The sequence below is a fragment of the Theileria equi genome, chromosome 1 (assembly GCF_000342415.1).
Source record: "Theileria equi strain WA chromosome 1, complete sequence".
In the NCBI taxonomy this organism is placed as follows: domain Eukaryota; phylum Apicomplexa; class Aconoidasida; order Piroplasmida; family Theileriidae; genus Theileria; species Theileria equi.
This window is the reverse complement of record NC_021366.1, coordinates 3,594,179-3,616,770: the sequence shown is the minus strand read 5'-3', so window position 1 is coordinate 3,616,770 and position 22,592 is coordinate 3,594,179. Positions and strand designations below refer to the sequence as shown.

Here is a 22,592-nt window from a genome sequence, read left to right as displayed (position 1 = left end):
AACGTAAAAATTGGGGGCCGGACGTGCCGGTGATAGCTCAGTTGGTAGAGCGGCAGACTGTAGAGGTGCGGCTATCTGTTGGTCGGCGGTTCGATTCCGCCTCACCGGAGTCTTTTTTTCTTTTCATTTAATGAATAAAATTAATTATTACAAGTATGATTTATGATATTTTATTCATTAATATATGCATAAATACAAAAATTTTGTACCTTGTTAGAACTTGACCGATTTTTCAGTCTCGGTCTGCGATTATATGATACTAGGATGATGATTTGCTGTCTCCTGTACATACTCTTTTAGATTTTTCTAGTTGTTCATCAAGCGGTCTCTTTTTGGAGTTCTTTGCTTGAACATAGTCAGGAAGTTGGCTACTCTTGACATGTCGAATGTTTACTTTGATCTGGTCCTTTAGATTTTCCATATCAGTCCATCCATTTATGATATCTTTAAACGATTGTATTGAAGATCTAATGTCTAAAACTTTTGATCCCTGCCCAGATTTATCATTGGACAAGCACTTTAAGGCAAAAAACGCTGATGAAGCATACTCCCACTCTGAGTCCTAAAAAACGTCAAGGTATATCTGCTTACTGTTACCTCAAACTTAAAGAATCCCGGTAGTGGTCTTATCTGTGTATTAGGTAAGTTCTCTAATTTCTTAATAAGAAATCTCATACGGCTTCCTATCCATCCTTCCCATTTTCCATGAGCCTATAAACCGCTTGATCTTTATGATGAAAACATACATGTTCGGAGGCTCCATAAACCTCTATAATGAGGAAATGTTTATAGCTTGAAAAGATGTCCTCTTCCTCAAGTACTAGTTCCAATAGCTGATTTTTTGGAGTATTTGGCGATTTCAAAATATCTCTAGCCCTTTTAAGCTCATCCGTCATGACACGTTTTGTAGTTGCAGTGACATTGTGAGTGGAGTTCATGGATGGAAATGCTGGTGTGATGATAGGCATTAAGTGTTGGCGGTCCTACAATTAATGTACAATGAATTCCACAGAAAAACTAACATGTGGATTGTTTTGAGGATCCCAAACCTTGAAAGACATGAACCCCGGCAGGTTCGGAACCTGCTTTATCTTGCAAAGTGTTACTGGAATTTTCCAATTCCATAATGAATAGACACGAAAAAACTTCTCAATAAGCTGATTAGGCACATAATTCGGATACAGCTGACACACTCTAGCAGTTAAAATAGCCCATGCAACGCCACCCAAATATCCTACAACGGTGGAGTAAATTTTGCGTCTCGATGCCCAAAGTTTGATAAAGCGCAAGGTCATACGAAAATTAGCTTTGTTCGGCACAGAGTCTAGAATGAAACTTGCAACGCGGCAACCGTTAATACTACGTACAGTAGAATCATTCATATTACGTAAGATATTATCATCTAATACATTTATATTAGGATTTACAGTACGTGCATCTAGGTTGGCAAATAAAATGTCTATGCTAATATCGTAATAACACAGCTTTATTACAGGTGTATATGCATCAGGAACTGCTTGAAGCTTTGAAATAGCCTCTACCTTTGTTAGTGAGATATAAAAATCTGAGAAGAAAGATTCACGTGTCACACATTTTGGGCACAAGCACAAAACGTCTATATCGCTGTCCGGTGCTACAATACCCAATCTGTATGAACCAAATGTTAATAATTTCCCTGAGATTGTATTAGCTTCGGATTCACTAATTCCCTGATTTTTTTTTGCCTGCCTTCTAACAAACTGCTGTAACAAACGATTTAATGCTTCAAGTACAAGTTCACGACGTTGTTTCCCTTCATCCGTTTCGAAGAGATTATAGGACTTTAGTAAGGCCGTAATCTCTTCGGAGGCTTTTAAATCATCATTAGAGGGCCCTTGAGTGGTCACTGGTTCAGTTATGCCATATCTTTTAGTATCTCCTCCGTATGAAGAATTGATCATTGTGAATATTCAGGTGATTGCGCATTATGGTACATATTATCCACTAATGGTACAGGTTAAATATACAAACAAGGCCAATGACAAATATATAACGATATTGAGATATTCATAAGGCACAAATATGGATATGAATAAAATCGTGCCAAAATAAAGTGATCAGATACGTTGCCGTTTACTTTGTGAGGTGGGTAGCTTCTGCTCCGACGGAAGTTCCACTCACCAATTCTCCCCTTACACATCAGTACACAAATTTGTTTACGCAGTAGTAATTTATCAATTTGCCATGTACTGACCCTTTTATCATTTATGTTGTGTAAGCGTACTGGTTTGCCATTTAAAACTCTAGACACTGTATAATTGTTCGTAATTTTAAAAGCTACTGGGGTTACTTGGTGTAATAGCTGCTATGCCGTTTGATAGCTACGCGTTATAATGCTACACTCAAGCAGAGATGCCAGTAGCTCCGGAAATCTTACCAGCGTTTCTGTTATAGACATATTACTAAGGGGAAACTTCTCAGAATGTGGAAAAACTGAACAAAATAAGAGGTGTAGATTTAACGTGACGGAATCTGGAGGTCACGAAGAAGCTGAATCACCAAAGTATAAAAATCACTCACACACTACAGATGATGCCGTAAATGACTTTTCATATAATGAAACAAGGACGCCAACAACTAGATTGGATCAACTTCCTATATTATTGGCTAGGAATTACTTCACAGCTCCGGCCTGCTTGTTAGAATTCATAAATACCACTTCAACCATACATCACGGAACTATATCTAATCGTGACTCTGACGGAACCATTATCGGCTATGAGGATGATCAGTTTGAAAGCTACAATGTGGATACTAATGATGAACTCTGTGATATAGAACACTTGGATTCTACTTCTTCGGAAGTTTTAAGTAACACCTTGACGCGTAGAACATCGCTGGCTAGTAATGAAACAGTTGCTGAGTCGTTTAGCAAAAACTTTGTCTATTTTGATGCAAACCCTATAGACAACTTGCAACAAAATGCCACAAGTCCATCAAATTTTACAGATTGTGAACCTGAATGTGATTCTACCGGTAGAAGCGATTCAGTTAATGTCACCAAAATCTCTATAGATAAAGGTACTAGCCCCCTTGTCATTCATGAAAATGTACAAACTCTGGATCCTCGGAATATAGGCGCATCACATGTCAAAGATATCATCATTGATGCAGAAAGTCCTCGCACTTTGGATTCTCCCGCTAAAAATTCAAACTGTCAAAAAAAACGAGCCATTGATGAAGAGACAGATGTGGAATCCGAAAGTTGCACAAAGGACCCAGATACAAGCCTGTCTAGAGAAACGAAAAATGAGATGCCCGTCTATTGCAGAAGTTTGCTTTATAGAATACGTGTGCCTCTATCAAAAAGGCTTAAAAATGGACCTGAGGAATATTTATCAAATTCGGATTTATACAGTCTGTCAATTTCTAGGACAAATTTAAGTTGTGATCGCCTATTCAACTCCTCTAAACGATCATCTGAATCAGCATATTCGGTATTAAGACTCAGCGATTTGGCGGATGATGTAACATACTCAGACTCTCCAGGTACTCAGACATTTTTTAAAAGTAACCGAATAATTGAAAATGACGGCACTTACAAGAACAATCTGGACGTTTTATGCAGTGAGCACACAGATAGAAAGAATATGAGTCTATATGTGGGAGGAAGATATTTAAAACCTGGAAAGCTCACTTTGCTAGATGGAGAAGGAAATAATCCAAATATATAAAGACATCGCAAATTCAAATTTTCTTTCGTATTGGAGTATTGAAGATATTCCCTGCTGTATTATGCAAAACCATTTGGAAATTCACCAAACTAACTCTCCAGAATGGCTTTTACCTAATAATAATGTCATGACGTATTCTTTATACAAGTGAGTTATATGTACTTTTGGTAACAATACATGGAATCTATAATAGTGAAAAGGTAGAAAGAGGGATATTCCAAAGAGAGTCCCTAGTACCTCTACTTGACTTCCAAAAATGGGTCTTCTCAGTACCTCTTCATTCTTTCCACCGTACACATTCAGGTGGAACGGGAAACCTCCAACAGTCAACACTTTTTCATCTCAAAGAATATATATACTAAACATAGAGTTTAGCACTGAAGAGATTGTTCTCTTCCTTCGAAACCAACACCTCCATCTTCCTCTTTGTCAGTGTTGAAATATATCACATCACTCTATACATAGAGCAATTCAGTGAGTATAACAAGTGCTCTTTGTAGTCTATTGTCTTTTGGGTTAGAGTCCATTTTGTATTTGTGCCCTTTGTTTGTTTAGACCTATAGTCTTTTGTCACGCCTATTGCGTATTGTTTATTTGCAGTGCTACATCGCCACTGCGTATCTGTTATTATTTCTTGTTTACATAGTTATAACCATTCATCCTTGTACACTGATCATTCATTCATCCATACTGACAATTCTGCTCACACCAGTTGAGACATGAATGGAGTACTATTATGGAAGAATGAATGATTGGAGGATAGTATGGAGCTAGAGACACTACTAGGAACTAGTCTAGTATACTGAGTGAAGATGTAGTATGACTGGTAATGGTGTTACCATACAAATCGGTTACTATCCCGGAAGTGGAGGACAAGTAAAACAAGACGGTGGAGGATACTACTATGATAGTGATGGTAATGGAAGAGTTAATCTAACGGATGAGTGGTTTCCTGATCCAGAGGGAATCTATAGGAAATTTACTCATACTCCCGAAGATGGTTGTACAATAGGTGATATTAGGAAGGGAAGGATTCTTTCTGAAATTACTAGCCTAGAAAAATATTCGAGTGTCTCAGTCTACTACTGGTCTCAGGATCATGCCTGTAGTAAGCCACTAATCATTCAACTTGGTGAGGGAAATTCTTCGGTTTATTACACTATATCTGATGGTGGTGATAATTGGAACAATGATTCTGATTCTAGTATAGCTAATGATCTTAGGAAGAAACTTGATGGGCGGAACTGTAGTAGAAATAATGCTCATATTATAGATCTCTCTAACAAGGGTACTTCTGGTAGCGGTAAAAATTACCAATGTCCCAGTTGCAGTCAACAAAAACTCCGCGTATACAAGAGCAGCGACTCCGGAGGTATCACATTCTACTCTGGTAGAGGTTCTATGTTCTCGGTAACTAGTTTCAAGGATAAGGGTGGTAATAGTTGGCAAGCTGGATTTCCGTCTCTAAAGGATGTCAAAGAGATCAAGGTCTACTGGAATGAATCTGGTAGGAAAACCCCTCTATTAATTGTCTATCAAAGTATACCGCAGAGATACTTTAGAAGAAGCAGTGGTAATAGTAATACTTGGATTAGAGTATCTAATGCTGATGGTCTTCCTAATGGAGGAACTCCTACTATTACTACTCTAGATCTCTCTTCATCGTCTGGAAAATACAACGATGGAAGTAGTAGTATAGATATAACTGTGTTAAGAAGTCACATCGGCGATGGCTTTTACAGATATCAATATTCCCTCAGAGGTAGTCTGTTCGAGGTTACTGAAATTAGGCATGATCAAACTCCGCTTACTGGTATAGACTCTTCTGACATTCTAACTAGCATCTCTGGATTCTACTATGGAGGAAATACTCCCACGGATCAGTCTAACATTCTCCTGATTGAAGTGGTTACTAGTGAGAACAAGTATTCATACTATCAAAAGGATAAGGATGGAACTAATTGGGCAGAGCTTAGGAGACCTGGAGGATATATTTCTCAACTTATTGGCGAACCTCTGAAAGTAACACTGATTAACCTTAAGAAATTGAAGGAAACACTGGATAAGCTTGACCAGTTAAGTACTCAACTTCAGGAATTAGAGAGAAAGCTTAATGAGTCACATAATACGGGTACTTTAGCTGGATCATCTGTTGGAACGGGATTAGGCGGAGCAGGGTTGGGAGGTCTCGCTGTGTGGAAGGGACCCGCTCTACTCGCAAAACTAATAGCTCGTCTGTAATGTACTACAGGAAGAACACCCTAATCTCTATCAATAGACAGAACTGAGACCAATAGACTACTCTCTTGTTGGTATACTGGAGTGCTAGGGAGCCTATAATTTTTGGTATACCATATTACTCGTTTTTTTATAAAGGTTCGTGTTTCGTTCCAATTAGCGGTTTTTAGCGTTAACCTTCTAAAGTGGCAATATTGCTTACCCTGTAGTATATCCCTCCAGTTACTATGTAAGCTTAGTACCTAATATACAATCTCGGAAACAAAGGTATGTATTTTGAGTACAATTCAAAAAGATGTCTCAAAATACATACTAGTTTAACATACATGTAAGTATATCCAAGATCATTAGATCTGTTTAACCCAAGGATCTCCTTTATAGCGTTTATAAAGTTTCCATCCTGCAAAAATGGCTATACCAGAGGTCAAACAAGCACAAGTGATAACTCCAAGAATTTTTTCTAAACTGTCTTGATAATCATGTCGATCGGAATAGTCTAGTTCAGGTTTATCAGGATCCACTTTGACATTTTTGTAATCCGGTTGAAGAGTATTAGAAGCTTCAAGTTGTTTTTCTTGATCAGACTCTGTATCTGGAACCTGGTCAGATAAATCAGCAGCTGGGACTTCCTCACGTTGAACTCCGTTTTGTCCAAGACATTCTTGCAAGCCTTCACATTTAAATTTCTTTAGTACCTCTCTAAGTTTATTCCAGTTATCACAGCTTAGAGTACTAAAATCCTTTGGTGTTATTCCTTGGAGACTTGGAACAGGTGTCCACTCTTCATCTTTACCTCTACTAGTACTACTGTCATTAGGTTTCTGGTACCATCCGGCAATATTAGGCTTTGAAGATGAAGCAACATATATTAGTACTGGAACTTCCTGTGTACAATAGAAGGCATAGACATGTACTGGACCTTCTATAGGAAGACCCAATGTTCTTGGCGCTATACGCTTTCTATTCTCTTTAGTTATATCATCATTAAGATAGAATATAATACCAGCAAGCTTCAGACTAGAATCAGAAATGGAATGTTTATAAGCTGTGGTATGACTTGGGTCGTGATCCGGCAGTTTACAACGAACTGGAATTTCTTCAACAGTGACTCTTCCTGCACCAATAATGGTATGGTAATGGCAACAGTACTTCTTTCCTGTTCCGTATATGCCTTTGGTAAGATCCATGGTAATATTGCCGTATTGTTTACAAACTAGGTCATCTAGTACCTTCTTAATGTCACTGTTATCAACATGACCTACTTTCTTTAGGTATTCTTCACTTACTATTTTCCACTCATTGCTACTCATGGAGACTCTCTTAAACCACTCACTTTCTGCGTTTCCATGGTGGATGCGGAGGAGAATAGGCTCCGCTGGATTACATTTTGGATAGTAGACGAGCACTTGAGAGACTCTTGGTATCGGAAATGTCAGTCCTTCCAGTGTCAGGGAAGTCTCTCCTCTTTTGATTCTACCGAGTTTATAACCAAGACCTCCACTGGGGAGATGTTGTATATTCTTGTACCCATAAATATTTCCAGTGGCATATGTTGATACATCGGTCTTATGCCTCTTACAGTATGATCCACATGAGTAGTTTCCAGTCTTCTTGGAGATGTCCACTACAAAGATGTTATTGTACTTGCAGCTTTGTTCATCTAGATAGTCCGTCAGATTATTCACACTTATCCCTGAACTTTTTTCCCATCTGTCATCCTTGTTTCTAGTGTAGAATTCTGAGGTGCCTTGTCCATCATTCACCCACTCAAGTTCCAGGATGAGAGGGTTCCTTAGGTCAGTGTCTCCATTACGTTCTCCATTAGCATATGCACTATTGCAGGCACTGTAGTAGATCTTAGCATTCTCATACCTATTCTGTATTATGGATTCTTTGAAACGTATATAGTTGTTCTTGTAAATGCTCCAAGTTGAGAGAATGTTCATGGGTTTTCCTTCCTCCAGGTGCTGAGTGATGGTGATGTAGCCTTGACAGGGTTGGTCTTCCTCTCCCATCACCGTCATTGTGGGAAATTTTGTTCCATGAAGCTCATTGCCAGTCTTGAAGCTATCTTTTGACGGATGTGAAGTGTAGCTTCCACTAGTTTTTTGCAGGTTGATGACCACAGCGTTTTCAAAGACCTCTTTTATGGTGTCATAAGACTGCGGTTTGAGCTTAGTCCACTTATCACTACGTATACCAGATGAATTATATAGACTGGGATTCCGGAAAAGATCACCTAGGTCAAGGAACAGGGGACATATGTTGTCATAGTCGGCTTCCCAGAAGTAGACCTCGATGTATCTGGCAATGTTCATGGTAGCCTGATCCAGGCCCTCTTGCAGGTTATTGCCATAGTAGACTGCCTCGAGGTAGTAACTGTAGGTCGCTCCTACTTCGGGAAGCATGTGCATGTAGATCTTGAATCCAGGGAATTTGTCACCAGCTCGAGAGGAAGAGTGGTCCTTCCTAAGGAGACGCACCGAGTTACCCTTGGTATCGTTATAGGAACTTATGTCATTTCCAAATGGCTTGTTCTTACTAATGTCAAAAACCACAGAGTATTTCTGTCCCATTTTGTCCAGTCAGTATCCTCATTCAAATCTTCAGACAAACACTAATCATCCATAACAACTGGATCACAGTTAGTAGAAATCACTTCAACGTCTATCCAATCACCAACTTCCACCGAGTCCATAACACAGTCCACTCAACAGTAAGATGTGTAGATCAATGCGCGCGCTAGACATGCACTTGGTATTAGCGCAAGGTTCAAAAGCATAACCATTCACTTAACTAGGGAGAAAACATCTCTTTTAGGCCGGTATACCCCAGGCTAAGTTAATTTGTCTTGCCTCCAAAAATAGCATGCACCCCAGAACAAAAGCGTAGCACATGTAAGAGCCAACGTAAGTGACGAGAGTTTTCCAGAAGTACCAGTCTACGTAATATCTAATAAGAATGTGACATGCATGAACATTTATGGCCTATAATACGATTTTCCAAAATTGGAGCGATTCCTATCCGTAGCGCTTAGCAGAACAATGCAACAGCAAAGACGGCGGCGACAGCCGAGAAGACGCCATAGGCGGAGAATCCATCAAATACAGTCTTGTAGTCAGCGGGGAATGAACTATCAATGCTGTGCAAAACGGTAGCAGCAGCCTTGACCTCAACCCTAGTCCACGCCTTGTCAACAAGTTGGAAGAAGATTTCCTTGATTCTGCCATCGCCCTTGTAGAGGTAGACGACCTTTGCAACCTTCTTGTCGCCACTGACGAAGACGAATACATCGAGAATAACTTCGTTGTTACCGTCAAGGAGATCCTTTTCACCAAAGGTAACCTTGGAAGCACGCTTTCCAGCAGCGCTGAAGGTGTGCTTATTGCCGGAGCCAAACTCAGCGGCGGAGAAAAGGGATCCATCGGCAAACTTGTCAAGATCAACAGCAACACCGCTGAGACCCTTGAATACAAGCTCCTCGTAAAAGTCAGCAAGTGGCATCTCAACCCAGGCATCACCCTCCTTCTTGAAGGCAAGACGAAGAGCAGGATCTACGGTGATTACTACAAATATTTTGTCACCCTTGACATGTTTCTCGACGCGTTCAGGAGTTTGCTTACTCAAGTCAAAGGTCTTGATGATCTTCTCACCATCTACAACCTTCTCGATGGCAAAGTCCCTGTGGGCAGCAAAAACGGTAGCAATTTGATCGTCAATACCAGTCGATTCTACAGCAACGTGGTCAATGATCTCCTTGTTGACGTCAAGGACAAGTCCTGTAAATTTTGGTTTAGCGGCCTCTTCAGCAAAAACGCTGGAAATAGCAAAGTAAGTAAAGGCAGCAACGCCAAACAGAGATTTTGTCATCATTGTGAACCCTTAATCTACAAGTTAAAAATAGCAGAAAGCGAGACCCTCTGTGATTATGCAGTAAAAATCAATACACACATACAACAAAGTGAATTTATTTACCCCCAAGTTCCTCACCTCAATTCATTCCTATGGGGATGTCGAAATCTTTTGGTAAAAATGTCCGTTGGCAGGTATTCCTTATTTTAGAGACATAATCCCTAAAATTTACAATTTTAGGCTCTTTAACTACGATGAATAAGCATTGGAAGTCCATTCCGGTAGAGGTAAAGGCAACGGCCATTTTTACGACAATTCCGAGTAGTAAAACCGCACACATTTAGATAAATGATTAAACATAAATGGAATATTGCATTCTGAGTCCTTATCTGGAATCAGGACATGTAAACTACCAGATGGTCGGGAGATAACCATTAAAGTCCTAAATAGACATGTACAGAGCCCCAAAGAAAGGTCTCCTACAGGCTCATTTTTAAGCCAAGGAGACCTCCTGAGACTGTCGTCACACCTGAATAAAACGATAAAAAGTGTCACCAATCCAACATTGATGTCAACAACTTATGTAGCTGACGTAAGGTTAGCGTTATCCCTAGATGAATTGCAATGCGGACCTGAATTTAATCGAATAAACTTTTTATATAAACAGGTGGCAGCTTGTAAAACTACCCAGTGTAGACGGGGGGATAAACAAGAAGCCTTCTAAATGGCAGAGAAAAGAATGAGATGGTACCAGTCAAGAGTAGCACTTGTAGCAACCGTTGAAGAGCCATTAAATCTCTTCTAAAGATTCCTCGGAAACCTCTTCTCCTTGAAGTAACTCTCACAACTCACTATGAGAATTCAACCTCTAAAGAGTCCCAAAACCTACGGAGAGTGAGAAACCGCAGTGTCTACAAGGGTAGTATGGAGTAACCTACACCCAGGGCAGATTAATTAAGATTATACTTTGGTCACCTAAATGACCATATGCACTATTTGTTATCTCCGTATAAATGCTCCAGTTTAGCCATATATCTTATAGAAATGCTTTGAGATTTATTTCAAGGTTTATTGTAGAGTTTTAACTGCAACACAATACTCTCAATTACACCATTTTTCGGACACCTGGTATTCTTGATTCCACAAGCGGTCACTTTAGATCATCTATTATGTATGTAATAATGTTGCGAGGGAACATCAATTTAACTATTCTTATGGCTCTTGTCCGGTAGTCTTTGGGCTAAATTGTTGTAGCTCCAAGAGTATTGGATGACTGCAATAGCATTCATTTTTTCGCTTCATACTTTGGTGATATAGACCACGTATTATATACTAAATATAAAAAAATATTCAAATGACATTTAGACTTTGTGCTGGTCAAGTAGAGTTTACAACAACAATGGTGAGTACGTTGGAGTCCCCTGGTCCCTTTATTAGCGTTGGTATGAGATGTATAGAACTATTTTTTCCAAATTCAACTTGTGATAAACAAAATGCACTAACTTTTGTTTGGGTATTCTCAGAGTTTGTTGCGTTTTGTTCCTCCTTGATAGTTGAAGTGCATTCAGTCTGAGCTGCTGCGTTTACTGCACGTTCTATAGCTTCTATTGTGTCTGTATCAAGCTTTATCTCGTGCTGCTGAAATTTTATCTGATTCTCTTGGACCGTTTCTGGTTTTTTATCCACTTCTCCAGACGTATTTTGGATATCACTAGTAAAATTCGTGGGCTCAACACTGGGAATTTTCGATTCTTCAGCACTTTTATGCCGATTATAAACGATATAGTTGTTATAATCTGCTATTTTCCTTCTTTTGTAAACATTGTAACTTAAATTTTTGGGTTCCTCCATGTGAACGTTAAACATACTTGGTGAAAACTTGATGGATTGATTAACTAGCTCTTGAGCTGAAGACCTTGCAGAAATAAATGAATGTTCATTTGATACTGGAAATGCCCTAATAATCCGTTTTCCAGTAGCATCAATCCATGAGGCATACCAAGTATTATCCTTGAAGTATATCCCACGGGATTCAGCCTGTTTGTTAAATGAATCAATGTGCATATTTGTTATTCCATTGTTTTGACGAATAGCGCTATTACGTTTTCTTTGCTTTCTGGGTTCTTCTGAAGAATTGCCTTGTGCTTGCGTTTTCTTCCTACTTGTCTTATTTACTCTTCTTTCGCGTAATTCTGGAATCATTTCTTCAATCTGAAGACGATGTTCGATTGCTTTTTTCCTAGCTCCTTCATTTCCATATAAACTAAGTTTGAATGCCTTCTTTCTGCTTCTCCCCTTTTCTGTCCACCATGCAGTCCAGCTATTATCACTTTTACAGTAACAAACGCCGCGTACCTTTTCTACATTTAGATTTACTACAGATGGATCATTTGTCCTACTTCCATCATTATTTGGACTGGAGTTACTGGACAAAATTTGATCAATTTGACATTCCATTGCTACCTTGCGCAAGTATGCAGATGGAGTTTCTGACTCTTCTATTTTTTCGTTACTTACGTTATCCAAATTCAAGTCTTTTGGATCTATTTGAGAATCACTTTTCCCGTAGACCAATATATCTCTTTCAGTAATAATTGGGGCGCTAGGTGAAGACATTGAAAGTATGGGATTTTCTTCATTTTCTTCTTCATGCTCATTGAGAGAATTGTTAGGTACCAGATTAACATTCGTCCCAACAATATCTATTTTTGCCTTTTCAAAACTTATATCGTTTACATCCGTGATACTATCGTGTGTATCTATGGAACCATGGCTTAAATCTGTGCTTCTAGTACTAAGATTACGATTTATATCATGTTGAAAGGTTGGACTTTTATCCACGTATTCTTTCCTTTCCAAATTATAATCGGGATTAGTTTGATAGCTTAAATCGTCGTACACAACTTTATACGAATTTTCATCCATATCAGAATTGTCAGTTACGGAATACTCCTTATAGTAATTTATACCGCTATCTTCTGAATTATCAGTATTTGATCGTGTAATAAGATCATCAGGAGACAAATTAGAAGAGTTTATATTACAATATGACATTTTGTCAACACTTGAGAACTTAGAAGTATCATCATCACCATCATTGTTTCTTCCGACATAAGAATTATCAGATGATGGGTCTCTTGCCATAAAACCTAATTCTTTGCTTAGATTTTTATTGGAATAAGAAGCATGCAAAGGATTATTTGTTATTTCATCAATATTTGGGGTAGCCGTAGTTTCTTCTTGTTCTTTACTCCATTTTTCAATGCATGATATTAAAGAATCTACATCATCTACAAACTTATTATCAACCACATTATCTGCAGCAGGATCTAAAACAGCAACTGCAGTGTCGCATGTGTCTAAATTATTCACACCTATCCCATCTTTCATTTTAGGCTAATAATTAAAGGTCAAAAATTACTAATACGAAAAGCTTATAAATATTATTCTCACAACTATAATTTGTCCTTAACATCTATGACAATAATTTATAGTTATTCTTTAATTGCAGAGTTCCAACTTTTAATACTATTCTATTCAGATGTAAAGTAACATTTCAGATATGATTTGGCACTTAACTTTATCAAAGTTAGTTAATTATTTCACTAGACTAGCACTAGAATATTTATTATTTTGCAAACCACAAACTATTCATTCAGCCACACATATATTCCAACTTGCATCAACCATTAAAACACATTCAAGCAACATATCCAGACAATATCACAATTTTAATACATATTTTTCTTGTACTAATAACAGAATAAGTAATGGCAAAAAACACCAAAAAACCCCGAAAAAACAAGGCTCAAACTGAAATCAGCAATACTGGTACACATTTTTTAAATTTAAGCACATAAATTTTTGTGCTCTATTAGAAATAGCAGAGAGCTATCCATCATTTCATAGAATCCCAGTATATATCAAAGAATGTAAAAACAACTAAACAATATCGTTACAGTTACAATTTAGAGCAAAAAAACCAACGTTACAATACTTTAACTAATTATGATTGATAGGTGTACAGATTTTATTGAGATACTTCATGTGCTAGGAGCTATTAGACAAAGCAGTATTAGTGAGCCATAGTCAGAAATTACGTAAAAACTATGACGAAACATAAAAGATCTTTCTTTATACTTTCATATGAATCGATTGATAGAATAATGAAGGCTGCAGAATTAGATCTGTTCCTGCTAGTTGAGGAAGTACAGCAAAGTAAAAAATCATGAGTGTACTTCTGATATAAGCCATATTGCCAACATATATACATAAAACTGTGTACTACATATTGCATTACTCAATTAAAGCCCATGTACGCTGGTTTTGGAACGACGAAGAAAATTTCCTCGCTTTTCGAGGAAATTTTGGGAGGCTATACGATGCAATTCCGGACTTAGAATGCCAAATTGTTATTATTTAAAAATCAATTGGATATTTGGATTTTTTCAAAAATTCAATGGGTAATTCTAGAGAATGATTCACGAAAGTGCCACTTACACCACTCTTGAATTTTGGGTACGAGAGACTTTCCCTCATACTTGTACCACCAATTAGAAATAAATTATCAGTTTCCATAGATAGTTTCAGCGCACATCCTCTTACGCGGAGAGGAGGCCAATACCATACTTTTACACTGTGCCGGTTCAGCACCAATTGCGCGACTCACTGTGATTTACCACGCGTATAAAACTTTCAAAACTTGTACCAATAGAATCTACATCTAGTCACAAGTAGCCACGATAAACACAAATGCACACGAAGAAATTATCCTCTCCAACTGGGTTGAATGCTAGTTAGCAAGTTTACATAGGCTTCCTTTGCAGCATCAGAACTCATGCCCTTTACTGAGTTCCAGCTATCCCACTTTGCCTTTTCCTCCAACTTGTAGAATCCTGGGCGCTCCGTGTTGCAATCGCCTACCGTGGCCTGCTTGTAGTACTTGTAGAAGGAGAGTTTTTGATCGTTTGTGACTTTCATACTCTTGGTTTCAGCTACATATTTGGTAGCATTTTGAAAATCTTGGTCCAGCATTTTCTAGGTTGTTTCAGAGTTATAAATACGTATGGAGTGAGAGGAATTTTATCCCAAATGTGTGGTCGGATAAAATTCCCTTGATGAGCCTGATTAATTACGACTGAAATCGATATTGGCTCAATGGTATTAGCCAGCGCCCGCCTTTGATCCTCGTCAGCCCTCGCGGTGACCCTGTTTGGTTACAACTAGCGAATTTCCTTGTGTAAGGTATGTCTTTTCAGGTACTTATTGTACTTCATAAGCTCTAATCTTTGGGGTGTGTTGATCTTGTTTTTGGTTGTATAGTAGCGCGAAGGAGGTTTCCCCAATTTACGAGCCTCTGTGCATTCCAGAGTTATGAGCACGCGTCCAGCCTTCTTCTTAGCAAACAGCGTATACAAGTTGCCTAGAGAAATGGTATGATTAAGACGCTGTGGGACACAATACCTCTGGAAGGAGAATGAAGGACTCCGAGATGACAATTTTGAAGCTTCCACGACCAAATGCGACCCAAATAAAAGAATAGTTTCCATACAAGTATTTTTGCTATATTCATAGCATTTTCTAACAGGTCACCGCCGTATACCCATTCGCCTAATACCGTCCACACTGAAAGTTGTTGTGTAGAGTTCAGTCCAAGACAATTTATTAATTTACTGTTCACGGTTTCCCCACCAATGTGCTTTAAATATAGATAGGACTCTTTGAATACATCTCAACTTTAGCTATGGCTTCCAGCAAAGCCAAAGCTTTCACTCAATTGAGTTTGTATCGCAAGTATAACATCAGAGATATAGAAACGAAGTTTTCCAACTCTACAGGCAATAGTTTGCTAGATAATTTAGAGTACATTTCAGTATATCTCAAGGTTTTCCCAGAAACAGTGTCGGCTTTTGCCAAGGCGTTTACCGCTGGGAGAAATAATGCAAAGAAGACAAACTACGAATATCGCAACACAGATCCAGGAGATCTGGATGCCACAAACTATAACTTGCTCAATGCTCTCGGCTCGCTGAAACGACTGCAAGAGTTCAAAAGAGGAACGATCAATCGTGAAGGAAGATCTTATTACAGTACCGGAGCTCCTAATAGAAAGATGCGTGAAAGCACGCTACCGTCAAATAGGTTCACTCGTGCTGCTTCCATCGCCGGTTTGAACTTTGCACATTTTGATCTAAAACCCATTAACAGGCCTTCTTTTTGATATTGCATCATCGACCACAAAAGACGCTTTTAAGCGATATTTAAAGGTTTAAATACTTTATTGCACATATATGGTTGTTTAGGGAGAAAATACAAACGTTTTTAAAAATGCTTTGTCTAGTGATGAAAACATACGACTTGTCGTTGACTGTTTATGTAAGATGAGGGGAACTGCTCTAAAATTTGGTCAACTGTTGAGCTTGCAGTATGATATATTGCCGGAAAACTTTCGAAAAGCTTTAATCAGTGCTCGTCAAGAGGCCGATATCATGCCAAAATCTCAAGTGGACATTCTAATGTCAGGACAGTTTGGGAAGTCTTGGATTAATAATTTCTCAGAGTTCGAATATGAACCTATGGCTAGTGCCTCCCTAGGACAAGCGCATAGAGGAAAATTGTTGGATGGAACGGATGTAGTTGTTAAGATTCAGTTTCCTGGAATATTGGATTCTATTGACAGTGATATGGGCACTCTGATGTTTCTTTGTACAAAAACAAAGCTGGTACCAGAAAAGTTTTTTGTAAACCAATATGCTAAAGAAATGGAAGTAGAGCTCAAAGCCGAGTGCAACTACACAAACGAAGCCAGGTTCTACAAGATATTTAGACAATTGAAACTTGACGGATTTTTTGTACCAAGGGTCATTCCTCACTTATCAACTTCTTCCATAATTACAACAGAGTTTGTTAAGGGGTGTCCTATAGAGGATTGTTCAACAATGTCACAAGAAATACGCGATTCCATAGGGGAAAGGCTACTAAGGCTGGGATTAAGCGAGATTTTTATCTTTGGATTAATGAACACAGATCCAAACCCTAGCAACTATTTATACGACGTGGAGACAGATACTATAGGACTTATAGATTTTGGATCATGCAGGATTTATAAACCAGAATTTATAAAGGAGTATTTCAATCTCGTCCTAGCATCTGTTAAAGAGGATCACTCGGGGATAATAAACAGTTCGCTTAAGCTCGGATTTTTACATCCAGAAGACTGCCAGGAGACAATTGATGCGCATTTGGATTCAGTTTTGCTAACAGGTCAACCATTCAGACATGAAGGTCTTTATGATTTTGGCACGAGTTGTATAGTAAAGAAATGCCTAAAGAATTCCAAAGTTATATTAAAGCTTCGACATAGACCACCTCCTCCGGAAGTTTACTCATTACATCGCAAGCTTGCGGGTTGTTATGTGATTTGCAAGCTGCTTTCATCTAAGATAGATGCAAAGACTTTATTTGAAGAGATTGCTTCTCTTTCCACGGTTAATGATTTGTAACATGTATATTTACATTACTTAGCTTTGAGTCTTATTATTAGTACGCTAACATTATCTTGCGATCGTTTTACATTTAGCGTAAGATCTACAAGTTCTTTACATACTCGTTTAATACTCGGAACTGGAGCATCTGGATCAGTTGACGCTCTTGATTCTTCCTGAAAACTCGTAAATAATGTATATGGAGCGAACCTTGTTAATGAAATCAAGAGTTTTTCTACATGCGTCGTTGGCATCAAATACGCCCCAAAATCCATCGCAACCAAGCATGATGAATTCGTCTTTATTAAAATCTAAATCTACCTTCCTAAAAGTTCCAACACACAATACACCATATTTTTTTAACCTGAGAAACGTAATAAGGTCTCATAGCACTTACTGTAAATCACCAAAGGATCGTGTAATCTCCAGAACACCATTTACTCTTCCACCTTCTATAGTACCTCCATAGTGCAATATGCGTCCCTTTTCACGTTGTGACCACGGTTTGTGTATATCATTCAGTGGTATGGAGTGTATAACACTCTCTAATTTTCTGCAAAGATATGCTGCAGAATCACCCAAATTTACTATATATACAGTTTTTTTCCCGAAGAAAAGCAACAATGCGGTAGATCCATCACTGCAACCAGTGATTTCGTTAGCGATACGAGTGTCCAAACGGCGACAAGCAGCGTTTACAGCCTATAGTATTGACGGTGGTTTACGGAGAATAAAGTACCTTTTTAAAGATAATTTCTGGAGAGAACTCTTCACTCTCGTCCTTTGCAACTGACAAGGTAACAATTTGAGAGCATATCTCGGATAGCAAGTTTTGCTTAGCGAACACAGCAGTCTGTTTTCCACCGTGCCCATCGAACAATCCACAGACCCTGTATTTAAACTATGATTTATAGTATTACAACATACACAAAATCGTATTCCTGTGGGAGTTGAGGGTTTAGTTTCCGCAAGGAATCACAAATGATACATTCATCTTCCATAGTTTTCCGCACACCCTTTTCTCCATAGTGGTCGATCATGATGAATCCACCATCTATAACATATTTGTACGTTTGCGGTGAATCAGAGAAATACCTAGTTCTGCGATCGTGACTGTGGCATTCTTCGCAGAGTTTATGGCTGATTGCGATAGGGACTCTCCAGACAACTTCAGAGCTTTAAAAAGCAACTGAGACATTATTCACTGGCTATATATTTTACTGAACAGAAATTATCATTTCCCTTTTTATTCAGAGGGAACGAGGCAGTCCCCCATTCTAGGTTGGACCGTATGTTTCCATATCTTGTTTGCATAGCATAAAGTGGTCAAGTACACCATAAATTCTATCGTTTCCTTTGCCTGAAGGTGTGCACATGTTTATGTTTTTTGTCTTCTTACCGTTTCTCTTGAAAATACTGTATAAGTGCTTGATTTCATTTAGCTCAAGGTCTATGGCCTTCTTTTGTACAACTACCCCTGTAAAAGTATGTAAAAGATGCCCTTTTGGATTACCCAGCTGCTTCCAGGCCTTTTCGTGGTATATTGACATTTTATCCAAAAGACAAATGATATTGTACATTTGCGGAGGATACATTAGACTGCTTCGCTTCTCCAACCAGTGCACGATTTGATATATAATCCTTGGGTCCCTGATGTTCAGCTTGTCTATGGCTGTGATTATTGAGTTCAGCATGTTAGAATTGAATGAGTGATCCAGCCTCAGATAACGAGAAGCTTCACAAAGGTCCTCAAGGATTTCTTCATCAGTGATGTTCGAGTACTGCAAAGTCTCCCATATGCTCGTTATTCCCTGTATAAATGTTTAATTGCCTAGAATGCTCACCTGTGCCACTATGGGTAAGTTTGCAAGTTTCGCAATACTGAAAAAATGTCTGAGAATTTGCATTATGGAAGCAATATCTCTTGGTAGTAAGATGGCCAGAGATTTTGCAGCCATGGATACGTCGTGGATTATATTTGAGTAGAAAGATTCTGTTCATTTCATAAAGGTGCATTATAGATAACGTACTTTTATTATCCATATAGCTCTTTGTTATGTCCGAATTCCCGGCTGTATCATTACTTAGTGCGATAGTTATTGAATTTAATATTTCGAGTAGCTCCCCCTTCAACCTCTGTATTTCATGAGGCACTCTTCTCTGAACACGTATAAAGAGTATGAAGAAAAAAACCTCTATTTTTGCAAAGCTCCACAGTAAAAGCGATATATCAGTCAAATATAACTTTTCTTCTCTATGCATTATAGTTGTTGCTAAAGACAGCATGTTATTGCACATACATGCGTACCAATTGTATCAAATAAACCGTATATAAATACATTGTTCTTGGCATAGCCCCAAGCTATCAGTGACAGAGCCTTATTATTGAGATCACATAGGTTTTTTTTAATATAACGTTCGTATATTGTAACAAGTGCCGGGTTATATCCGAGAATAGCATATCTGCAAGAGTATTTGTAGGACAGTCGGACAGACAAACCTGTGTACTAGGAGGTGAATACTGGAGTCAAACATGTCCAGCTTGTCGTATATTATCTCTGTGTATTTGATAAAATTCTTGCACGATAAATTAAATTTCAGGGTACTCATGTACGACAATGATGCTATAATATCGCGTTTCCCCAGGGTGTCTATGAATTGCAATAATAGAAGGAATAACATTTCTACACGAACCTTTATTGTCTAGACAGTAGTTGATCAAATCATCAAAATGTGTGAGCTTTTCCATGGAATGTGCATGAGGAGTGTCTGCCAACCAGCGCATAATTTTTGCGAATCTGCATTGGTTCCACCTAAACATAAAGTCGGACCCATTTTTAAAAGGTTTGTAGTTTGATATCCTGTAGCGCACTGCTACTGTGCGCATATGGTTCATTTATGTCAACATTAGCAATCAGACACCGATTAATCTCACAGAATAAACACAAAATTAAAGATTCCACAGATAAGTATATTATAAAGGCACTTAGTTACATTTTACACAAATTCTAGGTAATATATGTGGATATTTGTATCTTCCAAAGATTGTGTTACAGTGGCAGGAAGGGAATACAGCCACACTTGTAATTTCTCGTGCAAGAGATGTTTTAATTATGTATTACATTGTATTTCTAATTTTCCTACTGAAAATTACGTCTATTTCTTACTCTTGGAGATTGCAAGCAAGATACCAGCTTTCGCCTCTTAGGTCAAGATTCTCGGCAAAAATTACACCCTCAGCAACAAGTGCAGATCATACACATTCACCTGAACCAGAAGAATTATTGGATCTAAACGAAAAGAACGTAGAAAATGTGCTAGACATAATTCGCCCACAACTTGCATTAGACGGAGGAGGTGTAAAGCTCGAAAGAATCGTGGATAACCACGTTTATGTAAAAGTGAGTCAATTATACACTTTACTCAGTGTTTGTGTAGTTTACAGGTGCATGTGTCGGATGTCCATATCGCTCCGTAACTGTAAAGGGAGGTATAGAGAGTACATTGGTTCGATTTTTGAAGTCTCCAAACGATAATCCGATTAAAGTTGAACTTGTCCAAGATGATGACTGAGAAATTTAGACTGTAAATTTCTCTGGTGGCCATGTAGTGATCTTTGGTCTCAGATGCTTCATGTATTTTAAATCGGCATCCTCAGGGAAAGTCTTTGGTGCAGGCTTACTATCGTACACTTCAGGTTCAACAGCTGGAAATGTTGAAAGTATCCTCAATAACTGTTCTTCCTTTTCAATTAGAGATAGAGAGTCCCATTGATGTTTATGTATGACGGCAGTATTATATCCGAATTTATTAAACATACGACGTCTGAATGATATAAGTCCACTTTCTACAGGCATTCCATCCGGTTTGGGCATGAGATAGTTGTATTCAAAGCAGAGTTTGCGATGAGTGAATAAATGCCCACAAAATAAACAATGTTGTTCATCATCTTCACGTCCAACTGAACAATTTATTAGTCCCTCTGTGATTCCAAGCCCTTCAAGTACAGTATCGACATCCTTTTGTAACATTTCAGATCCCTGAATTATAATGAACTTATGTACAATAAACTCACTTGGGGCTGTGCATGGATTAAAATATCATTTAGCCAACGAGTATGCAAAGATTCCTGAAATTCATAGGGGATTGAATTTTTAATATCCTTTTCGTTACTAGGTTTTTCCACATCTGTGCAGTACAATGTAAGATATAAATAATATTGCATCCATCCACTGAGTGGCAAGTTTTCCAGAGTCAAGCCCTCACAGGCACGCTTGAGATAACGTGGTAGAGATGCATTATCACGGGTTGGCCTATATATAATGAAATGTATGTAGGGACTGGATACCATTCATATCGATTCGTCAATACTAGCGAATAAGATAATAGAGCCCAATCAAACGGTGTCGAATCACTAGGATCACGCCTATCAACTTCATTCAATAACAATGATATAATATTGGTAGACTGATCTTCATCGGGGAAATTTGTGTTGGAAATTCCTAATTGTACCAAACAACCAATCATACAACTTAATGTTGGTAAGCGCCAATCCTGCAGCAAAATTTAGCACGAATAAGATGACAAACCTGTAGATGAGCCCTTACAAGCGATAGAAGTTCTGACAACAGAGGCCAGCAACGATAATCCAATGCAGTTAGAGCAAATATAACTCGAGGAACATGGCGTGGCTATAACTTATTAGCCTAAACACAAACAACTTACATGTAAATAATGCTTCCTCTCTATTAAATCATATATCAAATACTTGAATAAAGGTAGTTTAACAATGGCCTGCCTGTCTATAGGGGACCTGTGTACACGCTAAAGTTGATGAATGGCACAAACCAGAAAGAGTTGAACGAAAATGAGTTACCAAGTTGGCATAGACAACGAACAAGCCATGAGTAACATGGATAGTCATCCACTGCTATATAACTGCGATACAACCTAATGGTAGAGACGTCATTTACACACAAAATTGCGAACAAACTTTAATATTGATCGTGGATTTGAATAATTTGCGGTTAATTTCTCGAAAAAGCTGCGTTGCAAATCCTCCGGAGGAGTTTCATCGAACACTTTTAAGCGACGAAGACTTTTGGGCTCGAACGATTCCAAATATTCACGAGTGGCTATTTGCCCAGTACTTAAATACGATTGCAATGCCCTTCTACAAGCACTAGACCTCAACATTCTAACTCATTTTATTTACAAAAGAATAATTGTGAACTCGTCTAGAGTAGTCGGGAAAAGCACTTTCCGCACCAATTACCGGCAAGGATACAGTAGTTAGACTATACAC

At 38.4% G+C, this 22,592-nt stretch overlaps 13 protein-coding genes and 1 non-coding gene across 14 annotated transcripts, besides 1 other annotated feature; 5 read left to right on the top strand and 9 right to left on the bottom strand.

Moving 5' to 3' along the window:
- The first annotated feature begins 26 nt into the window (after positions 1-26).
- BEWA_034390 lies at positions 27-109 on the top strand. Its single transcript has one exon. It is a non-coding gene; the product is annotated as a tRNA-Tyr (tRNA).
- Positions 110-259: 150 nt separating this feature from the next.
- On the bottom strand, positions 260-2,094 carry BEWA_034380 (poly A polymerase, putative; the record flags this gene model as incomplete). The annotated part of the gene is made up of 4 exons (XM_004830190.1): positions 1,023-2,094; positions 747-983; positions 598-711; positions 260-562 (listed from the first exon to the last, which is right to left on the bottom strand). Exons 1-4 carry the CDS (start codon positions 1,938-1,940, stop codon positions 260-262), a joined length of 1,572 nt encoding a protein of 523 aa, XP_004830247.1. The 5' UTR covers positions 1,941-2,094.
- Positions 2,095-2,372: 278 nt separating this feature from the next.
- BEWA_034370 (hypothetical protein) lies at positions 2,373-3,845 on the top strand (the record flags this gene model as incomplete). Its single annotated transcript, XM_004830189.1, has 1 exon — positions 2,373-3,845. The coding sequence occupies one exon, from the start codon at positions 2,373-2,375 to the stop codon at positions 3,711-3,713; it is 1,341 nt and encodes a 446-aa protein (XP_004830246.1). The 3' UTR covers positions 3,714-3,845.
- Positions 3,846-4,532: 687 nt separating this feature from the next.
- Positions 4,533-5,954, top strand: BEWA_034360 (hypothetical protein; the record flags this gene model as incomplete). The annotated part of the gene is made up of 1 exon (XM_004830188.1): positions 4,533-5,954. The coding sequence occupies one exon, from the start codon at positions 4,533-4,535 to the stop codon at positions 5,952-5,954; it is 1,422 nt and encodes a 473-aa protein (XP_004830245.1).
- Positions 5,955-6,298: 344 nt separating this feature from the next.
- On the bottom strand, positions 6,299-8,527 carry BEWA_034350 (hypothetical protein; the record flags this gene model as incomplete). The annotated part of the gene is made up of 1 exon (XM_004830187.1): positions 6,299-8,527. One exon carries the CDS (start codon positions 8,525-8,527, stop codon positions 6,299-6,301), a length of 2,229 nt encoding a protein of 742 aa, XP_004830244.1.
- A 389-nt stretch (positions 8,528-8,916) lies between these two features.
- On the bottom strand, positions 8,917-9,920 carry BEWA_034340 (equi merozoite antigen 3). Its single transcript, XM_004830186.1, has one exon. It carries the CDS (start codon positions 9,822-9,824, stop codon positions 8,985-8,987), a length of 840 nt encoding a protein of 279 aa, XP_004830243.1. The 5' UTR covers positions 9,825-9,920; the 3' UTR covers positions 8,917-8,984.
- Positions 9,921-11,126: 1,206 nt separating this feature from the next.
- Positions 11,127-11,154: a sequence feature (AT_rich).
- Positions 11,155-11,180: 26 nt separating this feature from the next.
- BEWA_034330 (hypothetical protein) lies at positions 11,181-13,193 on the bottom strand (the record flags this gene model as incomplete). The annotated part of the gene is made up of 1 exon (XM_004830185.1): positions 11,181-13,193. The coding sequence occupies one exon, from the start codon at positions 13,191-13,193 to the stop codon at positions 11,181-11,183; it is 2,013 nt and encodes a 670-aa protein (XP_004830242.1).
- Positions 13,194-14,570: 1,377 nt separating this feature from the next.
- On the bottom strand, positions 14,571-14,837 carry BEWA_034320 (acyl CoA binding protein, putative; the record flags this gene model as incomplete). The annotated part of the gene is made up of 1 exon (XM_004830184.1): positions 14,571-14,837. The coding sequence occupies one exon, from the start codon at positions 14,835-14,837 to the stop codon at positions 14,571-14,573; it is 267 nt and encodes an 88-aa protein (XP_004830241.1).
- A 188-nt stretch (positions 14,838-15,025) lies between these two features.
- BEWA_034310 (60S ribosomal protein L33, putative) lies at positions 15,026-15,375 on the bottom strand (the record flags this gene model as incomplete). The annotated part of the gene is made up of 2 exons (XM_004830183.1): positions 15,026-15,225; positions 15,267-15,375. The coding sequence occupies 2 exons, from the start codon at positions 15,373-15,375 to the stop codon at positions 15,026-15,028; spliced, it is 309 nt and encodes a 102-aa protein (XP_004830240.1).
- Positions 15,376-15,546: 171 nt separating this feature from the next.
- Positions 15,547-17,309, top strand: BEWA_034300 (hypothetical protein; the record flags this gene model as incomplete). The annotated part of the gene is made up of 3 exons (XM_004830182.1): positions 15,547-15,970; positions 16,011-16,069; positions 16,106-17,309. The coding sequence occupies 3 exons, from the start codon at positions 15,547-15,549 to the stop codon at positions 17,303-17,305; spliced, it is 1,683 nt and encodes a 560-aa protein (XP_004830239.1). The 3' UTR covers positions 17,306-17,309.
- Positions 17,310-17,319: 10 nt separating this feature from the next.
- On the bottom strand, positions 17,320-18,485 carry BEWA_034290 (protein phosphatase 2C, putative; the record flags this gene model as incomplete). The annotated part of the gene is made up of 6 exons (XM_004830181.1): positions 17,320-17,463; positions 17,498-17,651; positions 17,685-17,989; positions 18,027-18,177; positions 18,215-18,341; positions 18,383-18,485. 6 exons carry the CDS (start codon positions 18,483-18,485, stop codon positions 17,320-17,322), a joined length of 984 nt encoding a protein of 327 aa, XP_004830238.1.
- A 79-nt stretch (positions 18,486-18,564) lies between these two features.
- Positions 18,565-20,174, bottom strand: BEWA_034280 (hypothetical protein; the record flags this gene model as incomplete). Its single annotated transcript, XM_004830180.1, has 7 exons — positions 18,565-18,764; positions 18,801-19,098; positions 19,132-19,280; positions 19,318-19,560; positions 19,596-19,750; positions 19,788-19,938; positions 19,982-20,174. 7 exons carry the CDS (start codon positions 20,172-20,174, stop codon positions 18,565-18,567), a joined length of 1,389 nt encoding a protein of 462 aa, XP_004830237.1.
- Positions 20,175-20,400: 226 nt separating this feature from the next.
- Positions 20,401-20,860, top strand: BEWA_034270 (hypothetical protein; the record flags this gene model as incomplete). Its single annotated transcript, XM_004830179.1, has 2 exons — positions 20,401-20,688; positions 20,726-20,860. 2 exons carry the CDS (start codon positions 20,401-20,403, stop codon positions 20,858-20,860), a joined length of 423 nt encoding a protein of 140 aa, XP_004830236.1.
- BEWA_034260 (hypothetical protein) lies at positions 20,716-22,517 on the bottom strand. Its single transcript, XM_004830178.1, has 7 exons — positions 22,281-22,517; positions 22,136-22,237; positions 22,013-22,100; positions 21,877-21,978; positions 21,636-21,841; positions 21,363-21,600; positions 20,716-21,327 (listed from the first exon to the last, which is right to left on the bottom strand). The coding sequence occupies exons 1-7, from the start codon at positions 22,481-22,483 to the stop codon at positions 20,866-20,868; spliced, it is 1,401 nt and encodes a 466-aa protein (XP_004830235.1). The 5' UTR covers positions 22,484-22,517; the 3' UTR covers positions 20,716-20,865.
- Between the last annotated feature and the right edge of the window lie 75 nt (positions 22,518-22,592).

Excerpts from the sequence above, each read along its gene's own strand:
- BEWA_034340 (XM_004830186.1), bottom strand. The coding sequence starts at position 9,824 with ATGATGACAAAATCTCTGTTTGGCGTTGCTGCCTTTACTTACTTTGCT.
- BEWA_034260 (XM_004830178.1), bottom strand. The coding sequence starts at position 22,483 with ATGTTGAGGTCTAGTGCTTGTAGAAGGGCATTGCAATCGTATTTAAGT. Across the intron at positions 21,842-21,876 it reads TTGTAAGGGCTCATCTACAG|GATTGGCGCTTACCAACATT; the intron begins GTTTGTCATCTT and ends ATTTTGCTGCAG. Across the intron at positions 21,328-21,362 it reads TAATCCATGCACAGCCCCAA|GGATCTGAAATGTTACAAAA; the intron begins GTGAGTTTATTG and ends ATTATAATTCAG.